Source organism: Drosophila virilis, chromosome 2 (genome assembly GCF_030788295.1).
Source record: "Drosophila virilis strain 15010-1051.87 chromosome 2, Dvir_AGI_RSII-ME, whole genome shotgun sequence".
NCBI lineage: Eukaryota > Metazoa > Arthropoda > Insecta > Diptera > Drosophilidae > Drosophila > Drosophila virilis.
This window is the reverse complement of record NC_091544.1, coordinates 29226777-29248655: the sequence shown is the minus strand read 5'-3', so window position 1 is coordinate 29248655 and position 21879 is coordinate 29226777. Positions and strand designations below refer to the sequence as shown.

The 21879-nt window shown below is 39.1% G+C and overlaps 4 protein-coding genes across 4 annotated transcripts; 2 read left to right on the top strand and 2 right to left on the bottom strand.

The window, feature by feature from the left end:
• Positions 1 to 2142: 2142 nt before the first annotated feature.
• On the bottom strand, positions 2143 to 3572 carry LOC6632779 (uncharacterized). The gene has a single exon (XM_002056304.4). It carries the CDS (start codon positions 3474 to 3476, stop codon positions 2217 to 2219), a length of 1260 nt encoding a protein of 419 aa, XP_002056340.3. The 5' UTR covers positions 3477 to 3572; the 3' UTR covers positions 2143 to 2216.
• An 8640-nt stretch (positions 3573 to 12212) lies between these two features.
• LOC6632778 (sn-1-specific diacylglycerol lipase ABHD11) lies at positions 12213 to 14412 on the bottom strand. Its single transcript, XM_002056303.4, has one exon. The coding sequence runs from the start codon at positions 14279 to 14281 to the stop codon at positions 13265 to 13267; it is 1017 nt and encodes a 338-aa protein (XP_002056339.2). The 5' UTR covers positions 14282 to 14412; the 3' UTR covers positions 12213 to 13264.
• A 2150-nt stretch (positions 14413 to 16562) lies between these two features.
• Fer3 (48 related 3) lies at positions 16563 to 17768 on the top strand. Its single transcript, XM_002056302.3, has 2 exons — positions 16563 to 16897; positions 16960 to 17768. The coding sequence occupies exons 1-2, from the start codon at positions 16762 to 16764 to the stop codon at positions 17418 to 17420; spliced, it is 597 nt and encodes a 198-aa protein (XP_002056338.1). The 5' UTR covers positions 16563 to 16761; the 3' UTR covers positions 17421 to 17768.
• A 656-nt stretch (positions 17769 to 18424) lies between these two features.
• LOC138910959 (uncharacterized) lies at positions 18425 to 20101 on the top strand. The gene is made up of 4 exons (XM_070207436.1): positions 18425 to 18626; positions 18690 to 19183; positions 19245 to 19599; positions 19660 to 20101. The coding sequence occupies exons 1-4, from the start codon at positions 18443 to 18445 to the stop codon at positions 19809 to 19811; spliced, it is 1185 nt and encodes a 394-aa protein (XP_070063537.1). The 5' UTR covers positions 18425 to 18442; the 3' UTR covers positions 19812 to 20101.
• Positions 20102 to 21879: the final 1778 nt, after the last annotated feature.

Sequence of the window (21879 nt, the reverse complement as noted above, 5' to 3'; positions counted from 1 at the left end):
CCATTCGTATATGGCAACAACAATACAACAATGGGCATTATCTTAAATCCGACAATGAAGAAGCGATAAGTTAGAAAGAGAGGGAGATATTGAAAGCCAAACGAAAAGAGAGAACGAGCGCGGAAGAAACAGAAAGAGAGTGGCGTCTGCAGTCATAGACTTTCTCAAGAAATGTAATAAAATTAGTTTAAAAGTGCAGCTGAATAAACAACTACCTGATAAACATAATGTTAGACTGGAATAGAGAACGAGAGAGAAAGGGAAAGAGAGAGAGTGAGCAGGAGGGGAAATTGGGAAAAAAAAGCAAATGCAGCCCTTTTACACATAATCTCGGCAGCCGTTGCCTTGAGCTCTCAGGCTCTGGCTTAAAACTGAGCCACTCGAAAATGCGGACACAGGAATTTGCATAAAAATGTTGCAGGCTGGCCCCGCCCAGATTTGAGACAATCATCGCACTACGTAAGCCCATTTCCACATGCCGTCTCCCTGCTTGGCATTTTTATTAAATTTTATTATTATGTTTTGCATAATTTGCAAAACACTTCACTTTTTGTTGCCTCATATTCTTATTTTTTAGCTGACTGGCACAAACGGGACGAAAAACATAAACAGCCGAAATTATGTAAAAAGCATTTTTAAGTACAGTTCGCTGGGCTTCAAAGGGACTGCAATGAATTAAGCTGTTGTTATTTCATTTTAATATTTTGAAAACTTTTAACATTCAAAAAGTAGTTCTAAGTTCCGCTTGACACAACTGTTAGGCCAAGGCTGCAAAACAATCAAATGAAAATAATCTGTGCATAGCTTTAATTCAGTTCACAAACTTGGCTGTCCACAAAGCCAGGTTGAAGCCCTGCGCGAAATTAAATACGCCAGGGCTGCAAAACAATAAAATGAAAATTATCCGTTCACGGCTCACACCTTTAGTCTGCTTTTAGTTCATTTCGTGAACTTACCAGTTCACATTCAGCCAGATCCAAACTTTCAAACAAAGCCAGCCTGAAGCAGTTTGCAGCTCTGCGCAAAACTAAGTATATTTTCAAGGGACATAATACTTTAGTTACTCCATCTATTTCCTGGCTGCAGTTCTGGCTGAGCACTGAAAGTACAAAGACTTTCCGAGCTCAGCTAGTTGCAGAACCAACAAAAACAAAGCAAGCGAGTCAACCTAATGTCAATGATTCGCCTGGTTTCGGGCTCGTCTCTGTCTCTGCTTGTGTGTGGGTATTTCTGTCTTAATGAGGATTACGTGAAATTTCATTATATGTACAATAAATAAGTAGCAAGTCAAATAACCCAAGTAGAGCGTAGGCGAAAAGGCAGGCCAAGAGATGGCAGTGTCACGGAGACAAACACGCAGCGAATTGAATCAAATGCTAAACAGACACGCAGGCATATTAAAATTTAGACACGTACATATTTTATTGCATGTATTTCCACACTGAGGGTGTATCACACACACACACACACACACACACACACACACACACACACACAAATACGGCTTCCACAGACTGTGCAACATCAAAATCTGCTCTGCAGCACAAGGCATTCAACTACAATAAGAAGAACTACAACAACAACCACATAAACCCAACAAGCCCCAACAGCAACAACAAAAAATAGCAACAATTGCTGGTTAATGTTGTTGGGGCTGTCCCGAGTCTTGTCTACGGTTCTGGTTAAATTCAAATCCTTTGTTGTCCTGGCATTCGCCATCTGCTAATAGCAAATTGCTTTTGCGACACAGTGCCTGCCAGCTGTACGCATACGGCATACAACTCAATATATATATATAGATCAAGCAATAAATCAAAAGCGAAGTGGCCCAGTCTAAATTACAAAATTAGATTAAGAAGAAGAGTTATCCTTTTATATATTTATATATATATATATAAACTCAACCCCTTGGATCGAATGGAATTTATTTATTAATTTACGTTGAGGATGAAAGGGGTTGACTTAAAGATTGGATGGATCAGTGGATAGATTGAAGAAAAAGTATTATTTTAGGTTTACATGTAAAGACGCCACTTTTCATTTATTGAAAACTTTAACAACACTGACAGTTTGGGAGGCCAGAGTTTCGCTGGAGTAGGCGCTCCTTAGCAAACTGTTATTAAATTAAAAAAAACTGGCAGCTCGATAACTGTAACCATATATTATCACTATCAATTTGAAGTAAGGTGTTTAGGCCTATTATGAATTGGATCAAACTAAACTACAGAGGTCTGGCTAACTACCAGCTCCCATTTGTCCCTGTCTGATTCCGAGCTGGAATGCAGCTCAGCTTTGGGCGCACTACAACGATTGCACTTCTGACGATACCAAAAATTCACATTGAAACAGTAGCCACAGGTCCAGTCGTGCTTGCGTGGACGCCAATTGCTGCTCTGCCCAGCATTGGCCATGGCAATGGCCTCACTCTTGCTGACACGACAACGATTGCAGCTCATGCGCCACACAAAATTGCTGTTCCGGCAAAGCTCACAGACCCAATTGTCAAATGCTGGCTTCCATTTCTTCTGTCGCTGACGGCGCTGTTGCTCGATCCCGGTCTCCTGGGCGTAGCTAAAGCGTACGCTCTTGCCGGGGCGTGTGGATAGATAGGCGGGCACCACGTTGAGCACTTGGCCCAAAAATTTGGCCCCATCTAGATAATGTATGGCCGCCTGAGCAGCATAGGGGCTTGTATATGTAATGGTTGCCTCACCCTTAGAGCGCCCCGTTAGCTTGTTTTTGTAAACAAAGATCTTTGGCTTCATGGTCAGCTCGTCCATTTTGATGCGTCCCAATTTACCGAAGAATATAATTATGTCATTTTTGGTTACATTCAGACGCATGCCCAGCACAAATATCGTGTCCAAGCGAAGCACGAACTTCTCCTCGCCTATTTGTATAGTCGGCGCTGGGCGCTGCAGCCGGAATTGTGATGTCCAATCATTTGGTGGGCGATAGCCCATCATAGTCAAAAGATCAAAATCATTTATAGGTTTTGTAGTCTCGTCCTTGTCCTTCGGCTGTAACAAGGATGCTGTATTCGACGCTGCTGCTGCTGCTGCTGCTGCTGCTGCTGCTGCTGTTTCTTTTATTGTGTTTGTTGCAGCTGATGTTTCTGTTACAGTTGCCGATGTTGCCGATACAGTTGTTGCAGCTGTTGCTGTTGTTGTTGTTGTTGCTGTTGTTGCTGTTGTTGTTCCTGCGGCAGCTGTTTCAGATGTTGATGGAATTGCTACCGCGGCCGCAGCCCCGACTGTATCCTCGCTGAAGGTCCTGCAGTAGTCGTCGCCCAGCAGCAGCGAACCGCGCGCATCACCGCCACCATCTTCAAAGCGATACATATCTAGTTCTCCGACCGCAGAATTGACCATATCAGTGTAATTTTGCTTATCTAATTGTTGCTGCTCGTGCAGTGCAAAAAAATTTTGAGCTGAAAAAAGATTTTCATACACCGAATCAACTGTCGCAAAGTCCATCGTTTAAAAAAGTGTAAAAAAAAATGATTTTTTTACTGCCGAACTAAACACGAACCGTTCCCTATGAAAGAATAAAAACTACTGAATATTCTAGCTCTAAGCGTACAAAGCTGGTTACCTAAACTATGTAAATTTCCATAGACTACTAGGTTTATCAATACTATTATTATTATTTTTTTTTTTTTTGACAATAAATTAAAAGCCACCACCATTTCGAGAAAAACTATATTTAACTGTAAACTTTATTGAGCTGAGTGTTTCGAATATGAACAAAAGACACTTGTAGAGCTTTGCCAATTTATTGAAAGCTATGTTAAAAAATACAAATTTAAGGCCCCTGTCCTGAGCTTTAAATAAATGCAAAAGTGCAACTACAGCAACTCGTCCTGCCCCCATTGGATCGGCCTCAACTTATGCATAAAGCTGATGACTTTGCACTTTCGTTCGTTGAGTGAAAAATTGATTCATAATTTTTCACATTTTCACTTTAATCAGTAAAGTTTGATTGCGTTTTTATGGCAACGGCGAGCATTAAGAGCGCTAATAAAAATGAAAATTATACGGTAAAATTCCCATTTAGAGAGAGAACTGCAACTGAAAAGGTGCAGCTATAATGCAATAAACTTACAAAATAAAAATGCTGCTTAATTGGAGAGCAAACTCAACTCGTTGCATGAAAGAAGAATAGTAATATATAGGTATATAAAAAGCACTGAGAATAGCTTGTTCCAAAAGAGTGAGACTCTAAGGAAAACTTAAATATTTTAGGGGCTCAAACCCGGTTATATTTATGAGCGTGCATATTGTAATTCGAATTCCAACTAACATCAACAGCCCCAATTTGAGTCGGTCTGCTATCCGAAAAAAATTCATATTCCCTCAAAATATTTTGGTATAAAATACAAAAATACGGGCGATCGATTTACCTAACCATATTTGATATATGCAAAATGTATATCGATTACATTTTTATCGATCATATTATTGATAATTAGTTTAATATATAAATTAACTTGAAGCTCAACCAATTGATTAACCCAACCACAATGAGTTTTATTTAGTTATTAATTGAATAATAGGAATAGGTGAACATTTATAATAATATAACAAATATAAAATAATAAATCAATTCGTCAACTATATAACTGACTTTGTTCAAACTCATTTGAGGCGTGTTTCACACCTTTCCAATAATCCCTTCCTCATTGGTGGAAATGAAGGTCAAAGATTTGATGGTTGACGTTTCGCGCTCAAATTTATTGCCAATGATACGAAAAATCATTTGAGACGCGTTTCACATTTTTCGCAAAACCAAAGCTTCCTCGTGAGCGATACAATGAATTTTTTGGTGTAGCTTTAAGTTTTGTAGGATTCGCATCAAACTTATTTTCGAAGCTCTACCTAAAAACTTAAAACAATAACTTAACTTTTTGGTTTATTATCGGTTTCAAACTAATTTTAACAGATCTTTATCAGAACTTACTTGACATGCCTTCGCAAAGCTTAACACTATTGCATTGAAAATGCGGATCTGTAAACGCAAGTTTTTAATTTGGCCTCAAGACTCTTGCCACAAGACTATCCTCTGATTCCAACACTTGGTTCTTTATTCAATGTACTTAGAGCATATTTTTAAATAAAAGTGGAGTTAAAAATGGAACGGATAGATTTCAATTTTCTCCGGGCGTGCACTTGGTGGAAAATGGAATGGAGCCTTTATCCTTAAAATTTTTACAAATTCAAATTAAATTGATAAGAGGATTGAGTGTTTTATCTAAACCCCTCTTTAATCTTAAATCATGCACAGTAAACGGTGTTGAAATTTATATTCTATGGCAAATTGAAATACTGCAATCTCGCTGCGACTAATCCAATTGCCGGGCAACACACTCTGTTGTCGCGCAAGCCAATTAGTTGGCAATTATTTTACTAATGAGCAACCACATTAACTCCACCCGCGAATGAGAAGAAGGGGGCTACCAAAAACTAGACGAACATTAATTTGAGGCCAACAAACAAAAGTCAACGACGCGTCGGGTGGGGGCCAAAGTTGACGCAGTAGCAAGATTCTAGGGTTTCCAAGTTTGGCGACTGAGCTGATGAAATAAATTCTGCGTATATCAGGCAGCAAGGACACATTTATGTACATATCCTGATATATATAGAATTATATATGTATATATATAAAAAATATATGGTATATCTATCTTGCGCTCAGTACACGGCACTGATAAGCGCCAACCGCTTGGCCCCCTTCCTTCTGCTGGCGGCGAGGCATTGCCAAGTGGCGTTTCGCTTTTATGGCGCCTCTTTACGATGCCACGCCCCGTATGACCTTATCGACATTAGCAGCGACAACAGGCGGCTTCATTAGGAGCCAGGACCAAGGACTGTATGCCACACAGTTTGCACAATTAAATGAAATGCCGCTGCGGCGTCTCAATTTCATTTTGCCGTCTGTGGCTGGAAGCTCATTAGGTCAAAGTTAGCTTTCAGTGTTGTTTTTGTTGCTTTTATTGTTGGCCGTTAAAGTGTCCTGTGCCCTGTGCCCTGTATCCTGTGTTCAGTGTCCTGCATTCTGCGCCCTATCAGAGGAGGCAAGCGTAGCGATTGCACAGCTAAATCATAAAATGTCCTTATGACAGCGTTCCACACTTAGCGACATAAAGCTATCGCTGGCGACCAAAATTAAAAATCAACTACTCAACATTTAGTTGAAAGGAGAGAACTATCTGAAGAGCTCGCGTAAAATCAAGACAGCGCAAATTATCACAAAACTTTGACGCTCATCTCTAATTGGAAAAAAGACAAAAGTGCAGCGAGGCAAAATTTTGGCCTGCACTCCAGTTTATCCCCCTTTACTAGCACAATCTTTTCATCTTGTCTCGCTTGGCAGCTTAAGGAGCAGCAGGAGCTTCTGCTAATGAATTTGCAGCAAACAGAGCGCAAAACTTCTCAGGAAACGATACAAATTGCAGTTGCCATCTCCGTGAATAGGGTTGGACAGCTCACATACCTTTGTCCCAAATCAAATTGACTGGCAGACAAACAGACTCGGCCATAAATCAATATTCATAATTTGTAATCCAAGTTTAATTGAGATAAATTACGTGTCCCCATCAAAGAGCATGGGCCGACCTGACTTGAATCTGGTTAAATGGACATAGCCATGTAGACTGTGATTAGGAATTATGGCTAATTCGCATAAGATGGCTAATAAGACAAACCAGCTAATCGAAATGCAATTGAAAGCAGCTGTAACATTCGGGTTGGAATAATTTTAGGAATACATACATATATAATTTATACATGTACATGTATATGTATATATATTATATTTATATTCCTGCCCTGCTTAACTCTATATTATTGCACCTTAATTTGCAGTCCTCGAATTATTACAGGTATTAAAAGTAATACAAATTTTTAAATACCGGCGTAATTAACATTTACACTTATTTGTTTATCATACCCAACATAATGAACAAATAATATAGGAAGAAGGGATTTTATTAAAACGTATATGAAAATATATGGGATATGCATCAAAGTTCAGCTTTTAATTAAGAGACGTTCTCTGTTTTCCTGCTATTTGAATAATTTGTCCACAAGTTTGATTAACATTTTAAAAATAATACAGCTCAATAGGGTCTTTTGTTAATATGCCGTATTTAATTAATATTTTTTCCGTCAGATTGTTAACCAACTCTATATTAAACTAATAAAACCAGTTCTTAACTGGTTCGTGCCTAAACTTTATTAAATTTAAATATTTACTATAATGTATATGTATAGTCAACTTTTATTTTATCTTAGTTCGACTAAATATTCTTTTCATTTAAATTCGGCGAGTCTGTGCCCAGCTGTATTGCTCGAACGACTTAAAGTGGTTATCCCCCAGCTGGAGGGAAAACAATGGCAATAATAGCTGACAGTAAACCCATTTAATCCGAGCAACTGAATACTTCAGCACGGCACAAAGGATATGCAACAAAAAAGGACTCAGCAACCAGTCTCTTGGTTGGTGCATCACCTGCAGAGCGAATCTAATCGCTTAATGAATTTATTTACCCCAGACTGCTGCGGCTACTGCCCCCACCCGGCACCACACCCAGTCAATTGGCTCCGTGGCAAACCACTTGAGTCTATCCGACCCAGACCCAGACCCAAACCCAGCCTCAATCCCAAGCACTACCAGCATAAAGTCTTAAGTTCGTGGCTCAACATTTTACTCCCGCTGGCGAAGAGTTTGTCATGTGATTTAATCAAAGTTTGCTGCAGCCAAATCTTGTACGTAATCGTCGCCACTTGTGGGGGGCAGGATGTGGGCGTGGCGCTGACTGTGCATTTTGATGGGTGTAGTCGAAATGGGCAGATGGCTAGGTGAACCGCAGGACCTCTGACCAAACTTGTACACTTTGTATTGTGAATTTACTTAGCACTTTCTTGAGCACCGTCAGCTGTTGACTTGGACTCGAAGTCGTCTCCGGCTGCCGGCTGCTGGCTGCTGGCTGCTGACTGTCTGAATATTTGCGTGTTGCTGCAGGTGCTCCCAATGTCCGTTGACTTTATGCCGGGTTATGGGTAGCGGGTGGCATGGCCGACAGAGTGTCACAGCTGAATGCCGTTCTGTCCTTCTGATGCCGATTTAAGTGCCAGCAGGAGAGAGTAAATGCAATAAACACCATTAGCTGCGATGGCAAAAACGACGCCAGACGGCGCATGCAGAGAGTGCCAGGACTTGTTTTCATGTTTTACTTTTGCTACACAAACTTTTGCAGCAAAGTAGCACAAGAATCGAGGCCACAAGGTAAGCAAAGAGTGGCAGCAGATCGCAGTCGAAGTGTAGAAAATGTTGCAGCAACAAAAATGCAAACAGCAAACCTAAGTGAATTGAATGAAAAAGTTTCTGAAAACTGCGTCTGCGGGTACCATAAACTGAATGCGGTTCATAAGGCGAACACCGAACCGAACCAGGCACCATGAAGTCGGTTGCAACCTAAGGTCTATTTTAAGTAGATTGCGTGATTTGCTTATCGTTCACAGCCTGTTTGCCGTTCGAGTTGCCAAGTTCCTTTCTTTTTTATTCTTATTCACTTTGTTTTGTTATACTTAGTTGATTAGGTTTACGAGCTGTTGACCAGGCGGAAACTGTAGCGTATTTAGGAAACTAAAAATCAATTTATGCTTATAATATTATAAATTCCAGGAAAAACAAAACAATTTATTCAAACTTAATTAAGGTAAATTTAAATTGTTCAAAATATAAACCTTGAATTCCAAGAATTATGCGGATCTGAAGCATAATTTGAATATTTGAAATATTTTATATTTGTTTATTTCCGACTATATTTTCTCTATTTGTAATTTCATTAAATTATTTTTTCTATCATTTAAACTATATGAAAATAGTTTAAGGCAAAAAGTTTAGTCTAACTCACACAAGCTCTATTTTTGTACTCGTGCTTTAAATTTATTTCAACACACTTGTCTTTTTATTTTGATTAATTATTAAAAGCTGTTGAAATGAATGCGCTCAGTTTCAACATCATTGAATTAATATTAAATAAAGTAAAACCGACAAAAAAATGTAACAATTTAATTAACACGCATTACGCTCATTCATTGTGGTATTCATTCAATATTTAAATGACAGCTTAAAGTGAATAGTTCGCTGAGAAAAAAATACTTATAATCGCAATCGATGTGCAGCGTTAATATTCTGTTCAAATATCAAAGCGTATCACGTATACGACACGTGAGTATAACAGAAAATTAATTAAAACTTTTTGCCACGCTAAGCCGATGAATGTGCACCATCAAAACTATATTATTTCATTACATAAAATGTTTTATTAAAATCTAAGATGGAACTTTCACAACTTGTTTGTCTCATTCGTTTGTGGTTGTCCAGGGAACATTTTAATTATTTACAATGCAATTGTCGAAAAAACCCTATATTTTGTTTGCAGGCTTAGCCAGATTTGAGCCAAAATCCGTTCAAGACCCAAATATCCAATTTTGTATTTAGCAGGAACCGAGCCCTTAATCGCATTAGCTGGATGTGGAACAGCCAAGCCAAAGCCTGACTGGCTTGATGCAAAATAAATATCTTTGATATTTGCGAATATTCATTTAAAAAATCTATTTTGCAAAACTAAATTATATAAAAAAATGTGACGTCACAAGGCCCGCTCCAAAATCTAGATGTGAAAAACATGACATTGTTTCGAGCCGAACTTCCACAAGTTTAAGATTGTGTTAGCCTGTTTCAGCCTGCTCGAATTGAGCGCCTCACATGGACACTCTTGACCCGTTAGCCATATCTATATTTCTCCTTGGCACTGACAACAGCTGTGCCACATGGAAGCCAGTGGTAGACAGCTCAATAGATGCTCTCCTATGTGTGTCCTTTTTGGCGTACATATCAACCCACTTAACGCTTTGTTTGGACCACAAAATAAATGATGCCAAATGCTGCAAAACAATAACAGTGCGCCTTGCTTTTTGCCAGCACAATTCTCTAGCATTTCTTTCACTGAAATCCACTCAGCTTCACACACACACACATACACACGCACACACACATGTAGACTCACATTGAATGCAACTCTTGCGGTTCATTGTACTTTACGAGCATTTTTAGCTCGACTGAGTTCGCGACTTCCGCGTTGTTTTGCCGCCATTTTGTTAGGTTTTGTTGTCATCCGACTTTTTGCCACAGTCTGTGTGTGTGTACGATTATTCTTCTTTTTTTGTTGCACGTGCATCGAACAATAGTTTGAACCCAGGGCTGCCTCAATTGTTTGGCCATAAATAATGGGCAATGTCATAGCGAATGTGGCGACATTTGGCACTCACATCTGAGGCTGCCTTTAAAGCATGCAAATATCACGTATACGCCGCTGGCGTCTCACACACACACACACACACACACACACACACACATTTATACATATATGCCAAATGACACATCGGGGAGTTGTACATTTTTGAACTGTGGCTTGCATTATGCTGAATTAAGCCAAAAAGGTTGACCAAAAGGCTGTTAGCCAACAACTTTTTAACCACATTTCGGACATGGCGCACAGTAACACACACACAAAAGAGTGAGTGTGTGTGTGTGTGTGTGTGTATGTGTGTGTTCTGGCGTCTGCTGACAGCTGTTCGTGTTTTCTGCCAATGGCGACCATCACATTAGCGCCATTTTCCACTCTGCGGTCATAATTCACTAAAATTAATTATCGCATTCAAGTTTTGTGCGCCTTGAACAAAAGCACATAAGAACTCTAAGTCATAGGCAACCGACGGCGCAATACCCTGTTCAGAGTGTAAAATCAGCTAAGAACATTAAGAAAGAAATCCCATTCTCAATCTGTCCCTTTCTATGCTAATAAAAATGAAACATTTCCTAAACTTTAAATCGTTTATAATATTGGGAATGGAATGTCTATTGGCTTTCCATTGGTGTTTCGAAATAAACTCAGCTTTTCACTCACCAAAATAGATATTTAATTATTGTTAGAACCTCAAATCTCTAAAATTATGGGCATCAGTAAAATATTTAGTTTAATGCTGCTGACTGCCAACAATGTGACTTGGACAATATTAATATTTATTCTTCAGAGGAAGTCAAATTTGTTAACCCTTTGCTCAGAAACAACAAACTCGGCCGAGCGCTGCACAAAACATATATGCCCTTTAACGCTTTGTGCGCAGAGCATTAAAATCAGCCCGTTTTAGCCACTTTTTAGTTTTTTTTTTTTGCGCATACATATATCTCAGGGGTGCTGTTACTAGCACTATCGATGATAGGGCCAGTTTGGCTAGTTTTTGATAGCACGCTGCTTTGAAATGTAATTTATTGCCTGACTGCTGCAATTTCCACATTAATCTTGGCTAAAAACTTTTTTTATCGAAAAGTTTAATTTGATTTGCACTTATCATTGTGCAGGATCTTAACAGCAAACAACAAAGAACGTGTGATGCATTGAGGCATAAATGAGTGCCAACAAGTCATCGTCGCTTCCACTGCGCTGAACATGCTCTTACGAGCATCGTCGGCTTGTTTGCCAAATGAGTTTGGCATAGGTTGGGCGCTTAGGCTCAATGCCAAATACACATTGTTATCCCAAACTAACTTAAACTTAGCACAAAACTTAAAACAATGCGCCGCAAACAAACTTGGCACATGGCTTATTTACTTTGCCTACAGTCTATGATAGCTTTCACTTGTCGCTCTTTTGTAATGAATTTAAAGTGCGCCGCATGTTCGTTTTGCAAGTTAAGTTTAAGTAACTCTCTTATAAATAAATTCAACTTTGCAAATTATGATATTGTGATATTCCATCTTAAGTCTAGGCAGATAAGTTCTTTGCTAAGTCTCAAAGCTTATAAGTACTTTAAGAGATTGAACACTTTAAAGCTGAAATCTGGGTATGTTTTGTTTGGGGCAGCCAAATAAGCAAATATTGCCTCTGACACAGAGTTGTTAGCACCTCTCACAATGTTGGCTTCGAAATCGTGAATTGTGAGGCAGCAGACGGCACGTTCGATACAAATAAATCAGAGGAAAAGCTTCTAAATTGTATTCCATTGTTGCGTACTTTAGACTCACCTTATGCTATGCTAGTTACCAATACCAAGATATATTCTTCATTTGTACTCAAATACTCTCGTTCTGTATCAAAATTCGGTGAGTGTGTCTGAGGTGGGACTAAAGGGTCGGTTCAATTGGCTGCCACGTTGATTTCGCATCGATTTTGACTTTCACTGTATTCTCTGCGTTTCTGTGCTTAAATCCCCTTGTCAGTAACATTCGTTTCTCTGCTTGTCGCGGAATACCCAAAAGGGTTGCGGTCCCTAGAAATGCGCTGACAGCGCATTTATTTCGTCAACATTTGGAATGAATGTGCTGTCATTGAAATGCACAATTTTCAATATGCGCGCCTGCAGCACACATGTGTTTATTTTTACGAGTAAAGCCCCGGCAAAGCGTCATAAACTGTCACATTTCCGAAACTTATTTTAGTTGAAACAATTTAAGCAATACACGCAAGCCAGTTGCAATAAATGTTTCCATTCGAGTCGTGTAAAGCTCGTCTTAGAGTTCTGTCACGTAAACTTCCACTTCTAGGCGAAGTTTTCAGCAAACACACATTTGAGAATTTAAAAAACTTTTGAAATACAGGAACAAGACTGCAAACCTTCTCTTTGTACAAAAAGAAGTTAATAAGCTTTGAGAATTTTAAGCACTCACTAGTTAATAACTTTTCTCTTTGTACTCTCTGTCTTTTTATCTACATATTATTTTTACGATGCCGCTGACTCGCTCTTATCTTTTTAAATATTTTCTTTCTCTCTATATCGCATCTCTTATTCGCGATCTTTTTTTGCTCCTTTCTCATTTGAAGCATCTCTCTACATCTTTGTCTTCCATTATGTCTCTGACTCAAACGATCCTCGTTCTCTCGCAGACACTTACTTCGATTCAGGAGCGCTTTTCCTTTCTCTTTCTCCCTCTCTCATCTCTGCCATTCAAGTCTAAGGCTCTCTATTACTTTGTTTTCTTATAGGAATTGATATCTATTTTAATCTTTTCGAAATATATCGATAATCTACAAGGAAAGTGAAAACGAAATAAAACGATTAATTGTGATAATTGGGAATACGTTAACGGTCGCTTTTCCAGTTTCTATCCTAGGGAGGTAAGTGCAATTTCTTCTTTCCACTTTTGTTTTGTTTTCTTCGAGGATAACCAATTGGATGTCTCTTTTTTTTTTAATTTCTTACAGGGGACAGGCTGTGCAGGATTTGGTAAAGTCGACGACCAACTTAACAAACTTGTGGGGCTGATCTATATGCACTTTATGTTCGGCATCCAAATACTCGACATGCAGTTTAGGAAAATATTTTCTCATAGTGTCAACATTTGCTGGCGTTACAAACGATTCATTTTTCGCAGCAATTAGCAGGGTCTCACCCTGATAGGGCTGCAGACCCTGCAGCGTCTGCTCATAGTTGACCATTGTTGCATCCCAGCCGTCTATGATCGCCTGGGCATTCACACTCCAGCCAAAGCTGCCATCGTCGAGCTTTCGCAGATTCTGAATGATCAGCAACAAATCGTGATCGCTTTTGACCAGCTTACTGAACTCGGGTATTATGTGCTTGCGACCCTTCGAGAGAGAAAAATCTTTGGGTATAGTCGACACCACGCTAACCATAACCTTAAACAACTCCAACGCTTTGACCACATCGTCAGGCAGCGGTCCCGGCGTTATGTCCACAATGATGGCACGCTCCACCAGCTTGGGTTTGGTCAGCGCCAGCGTCATCATTGCCCGTCCGCCCATGCTGTGACCCAAGGCAACAATCCGATTTAGCTTATGATCCGCCATGAAGGCCTCCACATCGGCAGCCATGTGGGCGGGCGTATGGCCCGCACTATGCGGACTCCGGCCGTGATTCCGGGCATCCACGGAGATCATCAAGCGTGAGCCCTGTTTAACCAAATGTCGCGCTGTGCGACGCCAACTGGAACGGGACAGATTTAAGCCATGCATAAGCAATATGGGCGGCGAATTCAGTTGACTATGCGGCATCTCGTACAGCGTATAATCCATCTTTACGCTGCCATAGCTGCGGTTCAAGTGTATCCTTGTGGAACATAGAGAGCGTCTCAGGTGTTTCTTGGAAACGGAAAATTTTGAATTTGACTTAACTGACGCAATAGAAAATGAGGTAATTGAACTGATCACTGATCCACTGAGTTTCCTCGTCAATAGGCATATTCCACAAACCATGACCGGGAAACCGTGGCTCCGTACCAAAAAACCATGAAAGATAAGTTCTGAGGCGCTAACTATAAATTTACATATTCAAACTGAAAAATGACTTGGAAGAGAGAAGACTTCTACTTCCATGTTAATTTATCTGTCAGTTTTGACATAAAAGACACAAAATGCTGCTAGGAATTGGAAATATTCAGCAATTAGAATTCCTTATTCTTATATACAATTTAATATGACATGATATCATTTCATACCAAATATTTCTGCTATTCTTTTATTAATATCCTTGCTTTTTAAACAATATCAATTTTCACAAAATATGAATAAGTAAGCCGTTAATCCCCTAAAGTAAGCACAAAGCTCAGCGTCTGGAAACTCTAGCATAAGGCAGACATAGTTCGTTTACTGCGGCTTTTACGCAAGCAAATCCCCAAATGACGTCATAAATAAAATGCATTTGCGTGGAAAATTAGGTAGCAGCAAATGACGCTGCAACAAGACGCACACAAGTACAGAAACTCTAGAGTATCGGAATACACATACATAGACAGAAGTATGAATATCTATGTATATATATATATATATATTCCTTATAAGAACATAAATCTTGCACAGTGCTCTGGCGCAGACACAAACAAATCGTCTTTGGAATTTCTTTTCTCTTTTTTCACTTTAAATTTCTTGAAAATATCTGAGGATTATTGAGAACTTTGCGTGCGTATCTTTAGAAAGGTGTCAAGTGCGTTTGAGATATAAAATATATACATAGATAAATTTATAAACCTATTCACAACAATCTCTGTGTGCTTTTTATAGAGCAACTGTTGGGAAAAGTTTGAAGTTGAGTTGCTTTAATACAAAGAGGTATATCAATGGTGTTAAATGTCAAAGAAAACTCGTGCCAGTCAGATGGAGACAGGTGGTTGTGATTTCAATAGAACGTATCCCAAACGCATGCTATCCAATTTCTATTTATTGACACAATTAAATGCCTTTGAGTTTTGCCCCCTTTGGCACAGCAAAACAAAGTGAGAGTTAATCAGCAACTGGAATTGACTAAAAAGGATAACCAATAAATAAATTTAAGGAAACCCAAAACCAAATATAAAATCGAAATAATACTAATGAGCATAATTTCATTGAGAGTTTAAAATACACTTTAGTATATCCAAGTTTTATTTGAATACTTTGTATATGCTGTATTCAAACTAGTCTCCTAAACAGTTACACTTATATTGTTATGCTATCTCTTATATTTATAAGAGCGTAAGTGCCGGTGGATTTATCCGCACTGGCGCTTTGGCTTTTCTGAGAGAGAGAGAGAGAGAGTGAGAGAGAGCGAAAGAGAGAGTGAAAGAGGGAGAAAGAGATTAAAACATAATTTGAAAAGCTGCTGAGCGTGATTCATGGCAGATTTTTATAAACACAAACAAGGCATGCAACAGTTAGATGACCAAAACATTAGGGGTATTCGTTTTATGCATTCATATATTTTTTTAATTAGATTAAATGCAAGTGCAAAAGCTTAACAGAACTTCAATTTGTTTAATGTTCTATACAGCATTTTAAACGAACTTTCATATTAGTTTATATATAAATATTTTTTCATTTCGTCCCTAAACATCCGCCTTGCTCTGTCTCAGTCTCTAAAAGTATGAAAAATATTTATCTAACTACATATTTATAAGAAATAAACGCTTACAGTTACAAGACAAGGAAGTGTAAAGTCCTTTTTAAGATTTTATTACTTTTACTTGTAACCATTTATTTCATAATGAAAAAAGGCAAAGGAAAAAAGCTTTTAACGTCCGATAAGGCGATTTAAAAAAAAAGCGAATTCTAAGAACATAATGGCGCCACCTATGTTTCATTTATGATTAAAGCGAACACACAAACCAATAAAGTTTGACAAATAGGCTATACTAATCTTAAAAGAACTAGGGCATGTTTGCTTCCCAAAAATTAACGATAATATTTGGTTAGATTAAATAAAGTAAATCTTATAATTCCCTCACTTTAATACATGATAAATAGCTGTTTAAAAATTTAAAATAGTGTTTAAGTACTCTTACATTGCACAATACTTTAGGTTTACATACTGAAAGGTTAAAACAATTTGTTTTCTTTTTTACGTTTATTATATTTGCGGAGTAGGTCTCCAATAAGAGGCCTTAAGTTTTTCAAACGCTTCAATCAATTGCATATTATAACACAACTTTCGCTTAACTCCCAACCCCCGTTGAGCGGCAGCCAATCAAAACGGCGCAAACTGTTGCCAATCCAAAATGGCCGCCTTGACTGCCCTTCGCAGATGCTGCACGCCGTAAGGGTGGGCAGAAATCCAATAAGCCACACCGAGAAGAGCTCATTTCAAAGCAGTCAGCACAATCAGAATTTATTCCAATTCGGGCTTCCAAGCAGAACAGTAGAGACCCAAGGTCATCAGTCGTATCAGAATAGGACAATATACACCATATACACCAGCAGCAGCCATGCAGCATCCGAGCGAGCAGCCTACCTACATGCCCGAGGTACCCTTTCAGCCACTGTGGGGCCAGGAGGCACCGCCGCCGCCGCCCATAGTGCCCTATCAGGAGCTCATGGCGGGTTTTCCCTGCTCCGATTTGTGTAAGTACTTGTGTTCTCCTCCATGCTCTACATTTTCGGCTCACAGTTTTGTCAATTTGCAGCACTCTGGCAAAGATCTCAAGTGGCGCCGCTAGTTAACCAACGTCCAAGCACGAATGGGCGCTCCCATGGATCCTCCTCCGCCAGTTCGAAGAAAACGCGTCGTCGTGTTGCCTCCATGGCGCAGAGGCGCGCGGCAAACATACGCGAACGCCGTCGCATGTTCAATTTGAACGAGGCCTTTGACAAGCTGCGCCGCAAGGTGCCAACATTCGCCTATGAGAAGCGGCTATCACGTATTGAGACCCTGCGCCTGGCCATTACCTACATTGGCTTCATGGCGGAGCTGTTGAGCGGCACGCCCTCTAACACCCACAAGTCCCGCTCGGACATGTACGGCGGCATGAATGGACACCATCATTCAACGGCTGTGGCCCCAGGTCCGCCAATGCATCCACATCATCTGCATCCGGCGGCCTATCAACGCGACTTTGCCTCGCCCTACAATCACAGTTTGACATAGATCTCGTCGAGCTTTTCGGGATTATTACAATATTGTACCGTGTTTTTTGTTGCCATATCATGTGTTTAGACTTAAGATTAACCCATATAAATGTGATAGATGTGCAAATTATGAAGTGAGTGGAGTTTGAATATGATATTAATAGATTTGGGAAGCTAAAGCTTCTTATTAGGGAGCCGTACTTCGCATATTAAAGAGAAAGAAACAAACAACTTAACTCATGATCTTTAGTGCTAATACAATTTTGAGAGAAGCTTCAATTATGTTATATGAAAACATATGCAAGATAAAAATATCTATTCTTAGAAAATGAACTAGACCCAAACAGTTTTACATAACATTCATTAAAATTAGTAGAAGGAATTGATTGCTTTCAATCAGTGAAATAAAAGTTGGCTTTATCGATATACTTACCCCTGGAAACTAAAACGAATAAATTTAAATTTAAAAATTTAATTTGAAAATAGACGACCTAAGATCTTCAAAGTTATATACAATAATAAATTACATGAAATGGTAAATTCAACTGTAAACTGATCAAGGAATCTGTAGAACTTATGAAAATAGGACTCGAATGACTGGCTAGTTTATGAATATAGTGATGTTTTAAAGAGGAGTAAAGGTTAATAATGCATTATATGTTCGTATTAATAACAGTTATAATTATAGAGTTATACTAGTTAGCAAATCAAAACCTATTACACAGCAGTATTTGCCTTCCATTAAATTCTCCGCCCTTATCAATTCTTTCCCTTCTTGATTTCATATTCTGATAAGCACATAAGAACTATCAAAATTTTCACAATACTATTGGCAATATCTCTGTACGCCAACAACTGATAAATATTATATATATCATAATTTCTGCGTTCAATAGATTAGGTGATACGACGTTCAAGCACAAACGCTACTAGGCACATATTTCCTACAACGTTATCAAAGATCTCATTAAATTCCATAGACGATTGTTAAATTTTCTGGTTTTGACAAATCGCCAGTATTCGATTGAAAGCCAAACTAGAATGTTGAAGAGCGCATTTGTAACCCAAATTTCCACGGTTTCCAGCGATCCGCCGGCCTGGCTAGATCAGAAGGAACTGCAGCAACTAATTAAAGAGGAATTTCCTACATTTCAAAATATAGAAAGCTTTCGCTGCAGATCCGAGCAAAATGGGCAGCGTCTTCAGATCCAAATAAAGTTGGCGGGTGAGCATTTGCAGAGCTACCTTCTCGATAGGCGATAACGATAACGATTGCACAATCGAACAGGCAACTCTGCTCGCACTGTCAACTACCTCGTGAAATCGAAGGATCTACCCAACCAGGACACTTTCAAGTTTCCCCAAGACAAAAACTTTCAACGTGAGCTGCACATGTACGAGGTGATCCTGCCTGCCCTCGAGGAGCTCTATAAGGATGTTAATAAGAACATAGCATTCACACCCAGCTGCTATAAAAAGGCTCCAACTGCAAAGCACCATTTGTCCAACTGTCTTTTTCTAGAGGATCTTCAAGCCAAGGGCTTTCGGTCAGCCAACCAGCCGAAGGGTCTAGACCAATCAGCTATGGAGGTGGCGCTATCAAAACTGGCCGCTTATCATGCGGCTACAGCGCGATACATGCAACTGAATCAAGCGCAGTTAAATGAGCTGGTTTCAAAAAGAGAATCAACCCAAGAGCTACAAGATCTTAAGAGCTGGCTACAACGCAAATTTCATGAGAGTTTGCGGTCAAACGATTTGAAGCATTATGAGGATAAGGTGGTAGGTGAAAATAATATCTACGGAGTATATCAGATATTTGCAGCTAGTTTCCTTCACTCAGAAATCATATCAGAAATATATAGCTGGCAATATGGAGACACCGGATCTGAAGAAATCTTTCAATGTCATCCTGAACGGCGCCTGTTGGCCAAGCAATTTACTGGGCCAATTCGATGCGTTTGGCCAGCTTAAAGATGTGATTTTCCACGATTTCGGTGGTGCAGCCTATGGACCTGCTATACGTGATCTGCTGCAACTAATCTTAACTGCAGCTGCGGCAAAAACTGAACAATTTGACGTCTGTTTGCGATACTATACGGATGAGCTGAACGAAAATCTAAAATTGTTAAAGTTCAAGGGAAAGTTGCCCACCTTAACGGACTTTCAGTTGGATGTACTCAACTATGGACACTGGGGTAAGCTATGGAAATAGCTGACATTATAAATTCCATATAATAATATTCTTAACTATATAGCCTTTGAGACTGTAACGGAAATTCTGCCCATTGTACTGGCCGATTTCGAATGTGAGGATACGGATGAATTGTTTAAGTATACAAAATACTCTGCGGAAATTAAAAAGCTGCTGCCCTGGCTGGAGAATCGTGGTTACTTTGAGGTAGAATAGCAAACGAAATCACTTTACCTAGCGTTTAAAGTCAACTTGTACAAATTACATTGAACAAAAAAATGTATACCAACAACCACCTGATAATCCCCTAAGAACCGCACTTGTAACTGCAACCTACAACATTATTAAAGCTTGATTTGCGTGCGAACTAGTGCAGCTGCTGCGGCACATGTTGATGCCACACAATGAAGTCACATTAGGTAGAACACCGAGCCAGCCAAAACACAAGACAACCCAACAACAATTTGACAACGTAAACAAAGCGTAAAATTATTATTAATAAATTAATGTGATAGGGCTGCAATACAATGACAATTTTTGTAACAACCCTCGTTAGGCGCAAGCAAGTGCAACAATTATGAGGGGCGCGTTAGCGCAGAATTTGAATACCCTGTAAATTTACTTGAATGCGATTTGATTTTGGGATTTTGTGCCTTACCCGTAATAGATTGAGATACACAATTCTCATTTAAATGAGTGAAATTTTACACATCTCACTTGAACATATTTTATTTAAGATCTAAGATCTACTGAATTCGACACACGAGGCAAACCACAAATACTACAGCGAAAAAATAATTAGATAATATTTTTTGGGAAGATCACATTGGTCTGCCTAATACTGTTGTCTGCAAGTACAGGGTATCTGTTAGCCTATTTAGCTATTTTTCCGCCCCGCCTAAATACCGAGGAATTTTTGCGTTCAACGCCCATTTTCAACAGATTAGCGGGCCCTTTCTATTGTTGTTGCCACAGAGCGCAACATTGGGCAAATTAGTTTTGAGGGAAGCACAAAAAATCTGTTAGACCTAACTAGACCCACCTGAGGGTTGCTCGGCAGGATCTGTAACACACAGCGACCCTTTTTGCTCCTGTTTTGGTTGTGCGGTAGCTGGCAATATGTTTTGATGAATTCGTGACACTTCATGCCGCATTAGGTTGAGCAATTGCTACCCCTGCTATAGGGGTTGACGCTTGACTTTGGCTTTGGCTTTATGAAGTGCGCTCACGTGTCTGTGATTAGCGTCTTATGTCAGAATCGTATCTATCTGTAGTGTTTACAGTAACTGACTCAAATGCCTAAAACTAGACCACCTGCTGTGTGGGAAACTTCAGCCAAAAGAAGTGAGCTTAAAATTTCAAGATCACATAGCATGTTTCTTATGAGTTTGACAGTTTGTCCTTGCCACGTGTCGCTAATTAAATGTTACCCATAGTAAATCAGCGTAGGAAATTAACAAGTCTATGAACAATTTCTGGCTGAGATTTGCGTAATCCTCACCCTCTCCCCCTTTGGGTCTATTGTGCGCATGTCAAATCGCTGTGACAAATTAATTGAATTTTGTTACAATTTTTGGCAAATTTTGCGCAAAAATATCGACACTTTCTGAAGCTATTAGAACAAAATCCAATATATATTTGACGGCATGATAGATGAGCCAAACAGATGGTCAGAAATTATACGATAAAGATTAATATGTTATATTATACGATATCATATGATATATAATCAAACGAGAATTATTTTAATAATCAAAAACAGCTTAAATAAGTTGATATTATTTGAATATATAAAGAAATTTGCGCCAAATTCAGATCTAACAAGTAAGAGGTTTGAGTCGGGAGCTCCCGACTAGGGAATACCCTGAACACTCTATTCCAACATAAAATGCATACATATATACTATTTTAGAATATATATATTCTATTTTAGAAGTCACGTTTGCTGACTCTTTCAATTCTCTAGCTCTTATAGGCTATGAGATCCTTCTGTTCATACATACGGACAGACAGACAAACGGAGATGCTTCCTTCCCCCTGTTACATACATTTGGATTTTGCACAAATACAATATACCCTTATACCCATTTTTAACGGGTTCAGGGTATTAAAATGTATGTCTCTTAATAATGAGAAGATTCGCTTACAAAGCTTTGATCATCATAAAAGCTGCAAAAGCTTTGAATGAAATTTAAGTATCACTTGGTAAACAAGCTCATTTTACGCATTTAATGAGCGAGTTCCCAATACCCTGTGTTTAAGAATTTAAGATATTCAAATATAC

What these genes read in the sequence shown, in the direction of transcription:
- LOC6632778 (XM_002056303.4), bottom strand. Translation starts at nt 14,281, where the DNA reads ATGGTTTGTGGAATATGCCTATTGACGAGGAAACTCAGTGGATCAGTG.
- Fer3 (XM_002056302.3), top strand. Translation starts at nt 16,762, where the DNA reads ATGCAGCATCCGAGCGAGCAGCCTACCTACATGCCCGAGGTACCCTTT. An exon ending in TTTTCCCTGCTCCGATTTGT is followed by an intron (nt 16,898 to 16,959) that starts GTAAGTACTTGT and finishes GTCAATTTGCAG; the next exon opens with CACTCTGGCAAAGATCTCAA.
- LOC6632779 (XM_002056304.4), bottom strand. Translation starts at nt 3,476, where the DNA reads ATGGACTTTGCGACAGTTGATTCGGTGTATGAAAATCTTTTTTCAGCT.
- LOC138910959 (XM_070207436.1), top strand. Translation starts at nt 18,443, where the DNA reads ATGTTGAAGAGCGCATTTGTAACCCAAATTTCCACGGTTTCCAGCGAT. An exon ending in GATCCAAATAAAGTTGGCGG is followed by an intron (nt 18,627 to 18,689) that starts GTGAGCATTTGC and finishes ACAATCGAACAG; the next exon opens with GCAACTCTGCTCGCACTGTC. An exon ending in ACTCAACTATGGACACTGGG is followed by an intron (nt 19,600 to 19,659) that starts GTAAGCTATGGA and finishes TTAACTATATAG; the next exon opens with CCTTTGAGACTGTAACGGAA.